The following is a 10,378-nucleotide window of genomic DNA, read 5'->3' as shown; positions in this document are numbered from 1 at the left end:
TATTTGTAAGAACTCTGCTTGCTGTCAGTAATGAGAAATATTTATTGTTTAAATCCAGAGGCTGAACATCTGCCCCATCCTCGTCCAGCGCTCCCGGTTGATGGGCATTTTACAATAGGTGCCGTCTCATTGTAACAAACCCTCACCTGTACGAGTAGAACTAAGGGCTTTATGCCCACGAGCGTACGTGCTCCGTGCTGGTATCACAAGTCAGTACCTGCCAGATAAGACTGAAGATCGGACTTAACCAATTTTTTTGCGCAGGGATCGGAAGCTCTACGATGCACCTCCGCATCGCAAAAAGATAGAACATGTTGTGGGTGGGGCTTAGCCTCCCGCAGGCCGACGGATTTATAGTCCATGACAAATTATGGCACAAACCTATGCCAACCCGTAGCCGCTACACACATTCCTGCCAAAGTCTATCAGAACTTTGCATTCCGATCCATTTAAAGCTACAGTGCGGTCCTCCAGCTCAGCAGACTGTAAATGGCGGCGCTCGGCTGCAAGAGGTAAATGAGAAAATTAAAGCTACAAAAAATAAAGTGCGATTGGACGAATTTCATTTCCTCTTTGGTTCCTCATTATAGACATCGTATTGACAGCCGGAGGGCGGCGGCAGTGTCATCAGCGCAAACGTAAGACTTCAATAAAACAACTTTATAAATAGGAACAAAAACCGGAGCAGGAAATAGGACGATTGCATAGAACTTTATTGACAGCAGAATCTGATTGTGCAGCTTATATGATAGCCAGAACCAGTCCATAGCAGGGACCCAAGGCTGCCAGGTCATGCTGGGAGTTGTAGTCCCAGCTGCAGGGTCTTAATTTGATCAGTGTTTTACAAGTAATACAATTGTAAAAAAAAAAAAGTACAGAAATCTCGTAAAAACATTTTATTTTCGCCTCTTTCTCGGTTGGCGATAGGATTAACGGATTTGTAAATAATCAGTGGTAGAATCATCCATTATAATCTATGAGAGGGGGAGAGGCGACTGCAGGGATTGGATCTTCTAACTGAGAGCTACGCTGCAGTCGATACAGATCAGCGGCGCCAAGTTAAGACTCGTGCAGTGATTGGTCCAAGGACGTGGCCATCATTTATTCTACAGATTCAGGGTTGGAAAGTCTCGGCTCCTGGGACCGGACCTATTATAACGCTGTGTGTCCCTGTCCGACCTCATCTGTAATAAGTTCAGTACAAATCATCACAGTGGAGGTCGGGCAGAGACAGACAGCGTTATAAATCATAGATTATAATAAGTCCGGTCACAGGAGCAGAGTTCTCGCCCCCACACGCAGTGAGCGCATGGGGGCCCCGTGCGGCTGCGCTGTATTGCCCAGTTGGATAACACTTTGCTCCCTTTATAAACTGCCCGTCTCCAACTCATTTCCCCAGGAACCAAAGGAAACATAGAAAATATATACAGACGTGGACAAAATTGTTGGTACCCTTTGGTCAATGAAAGAAAAAGTCACAATGGTCACAGAAATAACTTTAATCTGACAAAAGTAATAATAAATTAAAATTCTATAAATGTTAACCAATGAAAGTCAGACATTGTTTTTCAACCATGCTTCAACAGAATTATGTAAAAAAATAAACTCATGAAACAGGCATGGACAAAAATGATGGTACCCCTAGAAAACACAGAACATAATGTGACCAAAGGGACATGTTAATTCAAGGTGTGTCCACTAATTAGCATCACAGGTGTCTACAACCTTGTAATCAGCCATTGGGCCTATATATATGGCTCCAGGTAATCACTGTGTTGTTTGGTGATATGGTGTGTACCACACTCGACATGGACCAGAGGAAGCAAAGGAAAGAGCTGTCTCAAGAGATCAGAAAGAAAATTATAGACAAGCATGTTAAAGGTAAAGGCTATAAGACCATCTCCAAGCAACTAGATGTTCCTGTGAGTACAGTTGCACATATTATTCATAAGTTTAAGATCCATGGGACTGTAGCCAACCTCCCTGGACGTGGCCGCAGGAGGAAAATTGATGACAAATCTAAGAGACGGATAATCCGAATGGTAACAAAAGAGCCTAGAAAGACTTCTAAAGAGATTCAAGGTGAACTTCATGCTCAAGGAACATCAGTGTCAGATCGCACCATCCGTCGTTGTTTGAGCCAAAGTGGACTACATGGGAGACGACCAAGGAGGACACCATTGTTGAAAACGAATCATAAAAAAGCAAGACTGGAATATGCCAAACTACATGTTGACAAGCCACAAAGCTTCTGGGAGAATGTCCTGTGGACAGATGAGACAAAAATCGAAGTTTTTGCCAAGGCACATCAGCTGTATGTTCACAGACGAAAAAATGAAGCATATCAAGAAAAGAACACTGTCCCTACTGTGAAACATGGAGGAGGCTCTGTTATGTTCTGGGGCTGCTTTGCTGCGTCTGGCACAGGGTGTCTTGAATCTGTGCAGGGTACAATGAAATCTCAAGACTATCAAGGAATTCTAGAGAGAAATGTACTAGCCAGTGTCAGAAAGCTTGGTCTCAGTCGCAGGTCATGGGTCTTGCAACAGGACAATGACCCAAAACACACCGCTAAAAACACCCAAGAATGGCTAAGAGGAAAAAATTGGACTATTCTAAAGTGGCCTTCTATGAGCCCTGACCTCAATCCTATTGAGCATCTTTGGAAGGAGCTGAAACATGCAGTCTGGAAAAGGCACCCTTCAAACCGGACACAACTGGAGCAGTTTGCTCATGAGGAGTGGGCCAAAATACCTGCTGAGAGGTGCAGATGTCTCATTGACAGTTACAGGAAGCGTTTGATTGCAGTGATTGCCTCAAAAGGTTGCGCAACAAAATATTAAGTTAGGGGTACCATCATTTTTGTCCATGCCTGTTTCATGAGTTTATTTTTTTACATAATTCTGTTGAAGCATGGTTGAAAAACAATGTCTGACTTTCATTGGTTAACATTTATAGAATTTTAATTTATTATTACTTTTGTCAGATTAAAGTTATTTCTGTGACCATTGTGACTTTTTCTTTCATTGACCAAAGGGTACCAACAATTTTGTCCACGTCTGTATGTCTATGGGCAGCACCCCACGACGGACCAGTCCGTGCAGAAGTCATGGTGTAAAACCAGCACAGCTTGCACCTTTGGCCTTGTAGCAAGAACTAAAAGGCTGGGAATTTAAAATCCGCACCACAGACGAAAGTGCGAGTCGCCGCTCACCTGATGAGTGTTGCACAGTCCAGGTCCTGTGCCGGCAGCAATATGGTGGGGTGTTGGGATGCAGGGGCAATAGTCTGCAGCCCCAATAGGATAGCATGTTGCTATGTGACCACACACCCTGCTATCTTCAGAACTCCCACAGAAATGAATGGAGAGGGCGTACGAATGCCGGACATGTCACTCCAATTATTGTAAGGAGCATCTACAGGGAATGAGGTCCAAGTCTAAATAACCAGAATACCCCTGACATTTCAGACCCACTGCCTAGTGTAGATATCAGCTGGCTGCAGCGCCCCCAGTGGTGAGCACTGGTACTGCAAGGAATAGAAAGGTCTCCCCGAACCTGATGGAACATGACAACAGAGTAAGAGGAGTGCGAAGCCCACTCCACCACCAGGGGGCAGCTTATTTCTACAGTATTCAGCATTACAGTGGACGGGGGTCACAGCGATGGCTCTCCTACCAGTCACATCTTAAACGCATTTTTCACTTGTACCTGACAGTGCAGATGGATAATGGGGGTTGCAGTATTTTTTCTCCCAGTCCCCCATATATTTCTGCTTCTCTAAAATACAAAATATTCAACTCAAATGCTAGACAGAAAAAAAAAAAATATAACTCTTAAAAGTGACAATCGCCATATGTAGCGGCCCCTCTAGGATCCGGCCGCAGGAGACATCAGAGAAAATTTCTGCGGCCGACCAGTGGACACTGAACAGCCAGACAGATGGGGGAGGGGCGGCCCAGAAAAAAAAAGGAAAAAAACTCAGGAAACATCTTAAAGTTAAATTCACACTTGCAGGTAACTTACGCTGCTGCTGGTCGCAGGGACAGACACCGGGCGGGCGTCGCATCAGAGCGCTGAACAGGGTCGGGCATCCCAGACTAAATTATTAACCCTGAGTGTGCTGTCACCTATAGCAATGTTATCCCAGACTAATTATTAACCCCGAGTGTGCCGTCACCTATCGCAACATGATCCCAGATGATAATTAACCCCCAAGCGTGCTGTCACCTATAGCAACGTCGCCATCCCAGACTTAGCTGGCAAGGGGTTAATACTGGGTTACTCCAGGTCACGTGAGGTAAGAACAGCCGTGTAAGGCGCCATACCAACGCCAAACATCCCCTTTTTTGCATTGTCAATGGTTCTGTTGTTTTTTATTTTTGGTTGCCGTGGGTTACAGCACCGCCCCCTGCGCCCCCCCCCCACCTTCATAACCGCGGCAGACATGGCCTGGGCCAGGGACATAAGCCCTCTATAGAATGGCGCGGATCCCAGGGACGGAGCAGTTCTAGTGGAATCTACGGGAGGAGATTCCATCAATCCCATCCTACGACCTGAGGTCATGTAAACCCTACAACGTCACATCTTCACTACGCCCCGGCGGATGCGGCAGCTGGACACAGAGTCGCACAGGCCGTCCCTGCTCTCTGTCCCGTCCACTGGCAGTAAGGGCAGGTCGCAGCTCCGCTGGTTGTCGTTCAGTTCGTCCTCTATTTCCATGGCCTCGGAGCTGAAGCCCAGTGAGCGCTCATCCTCGGGGAGGCAGGGGGGCTGCGTACACTGCGCGGGCTTCCTGTTGCAGCACTCGTCCTGGTTGTGGCTTCCTTCCACGACCACAGACCCATCCATACATTCCATGTCCTCAGTCTGCGTGCAGTCGGGGCCCGGGGACCTTAGTTTATAGAGTGGGATTTCAGATACTCCGTATTTGATATTACAGAGGAGCCTCGCCCTCACCTCGCTGCTGAGCTGCACAGAGTCACACCTGCCCATGGTGGAGGAGAGGGCCGCAGCGGGGGAGCAGTCTCTTTTCATGAGCTCGGGAGAGACAGGCAGAGAACTGCAGCGTCTCCTGGGTACGTAGCAATAGTCCACAGAGTCCTGGGTGAAAGGCTGCCGCAGCAGCCCCGCCGCCTGACTCCCCTGCAGCTCGAGGGAGTGCAAGTCAAAGACATGGGAGATGACCGACTTGCTGGGCATATCGAAGAATTTAATCTTCCCTCCTTTTAAGTCCTCCCTGGCATTGAAAGGGTTAACCTTACGGATCATCCCCTTGCTGGGGGTATAAAAAGGGTCCTGAACATTTATCTTGCGCACAGGTTTCCGGGCAAAAACATCTGACTGGCTCCGGGAAAGCGTGATGTTCCGTCGGGGGCGCGGCGACTTCTGTGGGATTTTGTCATCTTGCGGGATTGTAATGAGACGTTTGACCCCTTGACTTTTCTCGCTGGAAACTGAGAGAACAAAAAAAAAATTAAAATAAAAAATCTCAAATTATACGATTCATAAGATTTCAATCAGCAAAGAAAGAAAACACATTCTGTAAGATGGAGTCGGCTCGTCCTGGCTGGTGTCAGATCTGCGCGGGAGCCACTCCTATCTGCAGTGCGGGGCCCGATTGGAGAGCAGGCGAGGTCCGAATCCCAAGCGCGGTCACCGGACACTGGTGACAGGATCTAAACACCCTGGACTCCGGAGCGACACCTTGGCACTAGCGCTGGCGTTAGAAGACCCTCAGCGCGCGGCCGGACTCACCCTTTGTAAGGAGCTTGGTCTCATTAATCTCGGGCTTGTTCTGCAGCCGCTCGTTTTCAGCCTCTTCTTTTCGCAAGCGTTGTAAGATTTCTTCCAGCTGCTTCACGATGTTGACGAAGGAAGGACGGAGCTTTGGGTCCATCTGCCGAAGAGTCAGATAAGCGCATTACTGATAAATCACACCCTGGAGGTAGGGATCAGCGGCGCCTCATGTCACCTCCCCAGTAAGATGCCAGATATCAAGCTGCAGTGAATGTGATCTCAGGGCACCTGCTTGCTCTATTCACTGCGGTTCTGTTGCAGGTCTCCCCCCCCCCCCCCCCATTGATGTCACTACATTGTCTTTCAGCTTTTACGGATTTGAAACAACGTTGCAGTTTTCAGACTCCACGGGAAGATTTACTGACCCCGTCTCTAGTGGTCAGAGGCTGGATGACAGAGCAGACTAGTTGGCTTACTTGGGGCTCATTGTCATTATAGGGGCCAGGTCTCAGCACAATGGCAGCGCCACGCACTGGGGGTCTGTCGGGGGCTCCCGTTACCTGGGGGTACTCACATTGCAGCAGTTGAACGTCAGCTGGAGGAAGTCCGGGGGGCAGTCACCGACCATGTGCTGGAAACTATCATAGTCCAAGCCGAAGTTCTAGACACAAGAAAGAAACAGGACGGGTCACCTTGTCATGTGATCATGCAGCACGAACAAACCCTAACTGGGTCCAAATCAGAACCCACTGGCACCAGCACTGCACTATAGGGACCCTCGGAGCAGAACTCCCCTCACTGTCCATGTGGACGAAGACAGGCCACGTTCAATTCTTTTGTCTTGTACTTCCACTTGTGGCCAGTAGGTGGCACTCTTGTACATAGATTTACAAAGTGAGGCCGTCCCTTTAATGTCACGTTCCGCCCGATGCAGGTATTTTTGGGTGATCGTATATTGATCAGTATTTTGTTGCCATGGATACAAGGATAACGATTATGCACCTTTCCCTCATTACGTTTACTGGGTGGCTGGAAAAACATTAGTCACAAACTAAAGACGAGGCTGGCAGCGCGGCGCCGACCCACAAGTCCATTACCGGAGAATTTAGGGTGTGGGGGTTCAAGAGCTGAACCGTGTACTGGGGATATGACAGACGCCCACTTACCTCTGTGCGGGGCAGGTAATCCGGGTCCGCCTGTATCCGGGCGATGATCTCGCACAGGATGATCCCATAGGAGAAGACGTCAGCCTGGAGGAAGCACAAACCGCGGTACGTTTCAAGCCGCGGCTCTACTGACTTCTATTAAATGCACATATAGGAGGAGACGCTGGCTACCTCATGCCTCACAGAGATGCACAGCTTCATGTAGAGGATATGACACAGCTGTATGGTCGTTACAATGTATCACTGCAGCTGTGCTAAGCTGGACATGAACGGGGAGACTCCATTCAGACATGGGGTCTTCATAACCCCCTGTTCACACATGGCGGATTCATTACAATGACCATTATCTGGAGGTTTCTATTCACTGACAGCATGCAGAGAACACAACATGCATTAAACGTTTCATTATACACAGATTGTCATTTTCCGTTTCCCCTTTAATAATGGTTCAGTCCGCGGCCTCCACGCAATATTTTTCAGACCTTCCGTAATTCGTGGACAGGGAGGGTGTGCGGTGTAATTTCATCTAATTAACTGCCCCCATCATAGGACAACCTGTGTGTAACCCTTTGATGAGCGGGCGGATGTGGTGGGGCAAGCAGCGGGCGATGTTTGCACAGTGGAGTCGCTCCCTGTGTACGAGATTAGAGGCTGGTTAATCTTCTACCACCAGTGACAGCGCGTCCAGCGCAGGGCGAGGGCTGATTATACCCCAGAGGAATTCCACGTATTTCTCGGGCAATGTGCGGAGGAATATTGACATTTCTGATCAATGCTGGTTACCGTGGCGACCGCTACGTTTCCACTAGTCGCACCTTTCATGTAGGTGAGAGGTAGGGGACAGCCTCGCCCCCGGCGCCATGAGGACAGAAGATTCATCATCACAAAATGAAGGTTTTTTTTTTTTTACTTTCTAATAAACTTTGTGTTCAGATTTATCATTTTCCACATAGCTGCTTCATGTCAGTGAACAGAACTGTTGTAAAAAGAAAACTAGATGTCTTGACACGGCTGATGGTAACAGTTAGTGGCCTGCAGAGAGGCTGCAGCTAATACCACATGACTGGTACATTGTAACAAACCATCAGCTGTGATGGTAATGATCAGAAAGTGATTTACTGTACAGCAGATATCAGCGGACAGGACACACTTACCGTCTCATTGTAAGGTTCATACCGCAAAACCTCCGGAGCCATCCAATACGGAGACCCCACAACTGAAAGCTGCTCACTACCCACGCTGCAAAGAGAATACGGAATAAAACAAATCAACAGTGAATGACTCATGAGGAAAAACAGTCACTCCAGAGCTGCACTCACTATTCTGCTGGTGCAGTCACTGTGTACATACATTACTTATCCTGTACTGATCCTGAGTTACATCCTGTATTATACTCCAGAGCTGCACTCACTATTCTGCTGGTGCAGTCACTGTGTGCATACATTACTTATCCTGTACTGATCCTGAGTTACATCCTGTATTATACTCCAGAGCTGCACTCACTAGTCTGCAGGACTGACCATGTACATACAGTGACCCCCTCCAGCAGAATAGCGAGTGCAGCTCTGGAGTATAATACACGATGTAACTCAGGATCAGTACAGGATAAGTAATGTATATGTAAAGGACAGAGCCTCCAGTCTCTGGTCTCCATGTTGAGGCCGGACCTCGTGTCTCCTGCGGACTAACGTTTACTGTAAACTCCGGATATCTCCAGTTCAGTTGCTTAATTAACCGCAGCTTCCTGCAGACCACAATCTGTCAAATAAAACTTATAATGCTGCATTAAAAAGAAAACGTCTCCTGCACTCTACAGTTCTCTCCGTTTCTACAACAGGAGAATACAGTCTATTGCCCCCTGTTATCAGCCATGTCAGGGGAGAGGATGACTGTAGGACAGGAGAATACAGTCTATTGCCCCCTGTTATCAGCTCCATCATTATTATAAATGCATCTTTCAAGGATGATGGCTTTTTAGGAAGTTCCACCAATTTTTATACTCCAGTCACATCCAAACCTACATCCTTAATTCTGCTGCTTTACCATAACCATCAAGCAGAGTTGATCCTATATGTGACAGCAGAGTGCAGCCAACTGATAGAACTGTGACGTCAGCTCTGGCCGTGAGTGGAGTAGTAGAAATGCTGCACAGCCTTGTGAAGACTTAGGCCTCTTTCACACTGGCGTGTGCGGGTAGCTGCCGTATTATGGACCGCATTTGCAGATCGACAATACACAGGTGGCGTTCCGTGGGGATTCCGCATCATGGATGCGGACCCATTCACATGAATGGGTCCGCATATCCGGAGATGCGGAACGGAACCCTACGGAAGCACTACAGAGTGCTTCCGTGGGGTTTCGTCCCATACTTCCGTTCCGCAAAAAAATAGAACATGTCCTATCTTTTTGTGGAATGGCCGCATGGGTCTGCGATCCGCTGCGGCTGCCCCATGGCCTGTGCTCTTGTACTGCGGGCCGCACACGCCAGTGTGAAAGAGGCCTTAGGTTACTTTCACACTAGCGTTTTTGCCGGATCCGGCAGGGCTCAGCAAAAACGCTTCCGTTACTGATGATACAACCGTCTGCATCCGTTATGAACGGATCCGGTTGTAATATCTTTAACATCGCCAAGACGGATCAGTCATGAACTCCACTGAAAGTCAATGGGGGACGGATCCATTTTTTATTGTGTCTTTCTCTGCATCCAAGGACGGAAAGAAAACCACAGCACGCTGCTTCTCCGGTATGAGAACGGAACGGAATGCATTTTGGAGAATTCCATTCTGTTCAGTTACATTTTGTCCCATTGAGAGTGAATGGGGACAAAACGGAAGCGTTTTTTCTCCGGTATTGAGACCGTATGACGGATCTCAATACTGGAAAACAGCTAAGTAGATAGTGTGAAAGTAGCCTAAGGCTGTGACATCTTAAAGCTGAAGCGTTGCACCTCGGGCCTGCGATCGTGCTCCTGACATCGGTGCAGTTCAGTGAGTTGGGGGAGGGGGGGAGGGGAGATCTCCAGTTTCAGGACAGGTCTCGTTACACCGCCGCCGCCTCCTCCTGCTTTGTGGGTTTATTGCTGTCCTGTGGAGCAGACATTACTGATCCGCCAGGTATGAGCTCCGGCCGCCACGTCTGGAGCTTTTGTGGTCATGTACGCCGGCTGTGGTCTGTGCCAGCTCCCCAGCACTGCACTTTATGAGGCTTCAGGCCGCCCTGAGCGTTCCAGAAATCCGACCAGAGACAAAGCGTTAACCGCTGATGATCCGACTGTACAAGACGACCACTGGAGATTACAGCTCTAATCACAGGGCGACAGAGGATGATGGGGATTTGCTCCATTGGTGGTAACTGGTTTAGATCTTTTCCTGGCAGCTACATCACATCCTATACTCCAAACGTGTCCAGAGCTGCATTCACAATTCTGTTAGTAGCAGCCTGTAGTTCATCTGCCAGAGTAACTGTGGGTAAGAA

General features: G+C 48.3%; 1 protein-coding gene across 1 annotated transcript in view; it reads right to left on the bottom strand.

Moving 5' to 3' along the window:
- Positions 1-3,064: 3,064 nt before the first annotated feature.
- TESK2 (testis associated actin remodelling kinase 2) overlaps positions 3,065-10,378 on the bottom strand; it is a 28,557-nt gene continuing 21,243 nt past the window's right edge. Inside the window, exons 7-11 of the mRNA XM_044302051.1 lie at positions 8,059-8,143; positions 6,905-6,988; positions 6,313-6,399; positions 5,757-5,898; positions 3,065-5,455 (exon numbers count right to left, since the gene is read on the bottom strand). Of these exons, the coding sequence (XP_044157986.1) occupies positions 4,581-5,455; positions 5,757-5,898; positions 6,313-6,399; positions 6,905-6,988; positions 8,059-8,143 (1,273 nt within the window). The 3' untranslated portion in view covers positions 3,065-4,580. The remainder of the gene's footprint in view (positions 5,456-5,756; positions 5,899-6,312; positions 6,400-6,904; positions 6,989-8,058; positions 8,144-10,378) is intronic.

This window comes from Bufo gargarizans, chromosome 7 (assembly GCF_014858855.1).
Source record: "Bufo gargarizans isolate SCDJY-AF-19 chromosome 7, ASM1485885v1, whole genome shotgun sequence".
In the NCBI taxonomy this organism is placed as follows: Eukaryota; Metazoa; Chordata; class Amphibia; order Anura; family Bufonidae; genus Bufo; species Bufo gargarizans.
Note: the sequence above shows the minus strand (reverse complement) of the source record. Positions and strands in the feature narration are given on the sequence as shown.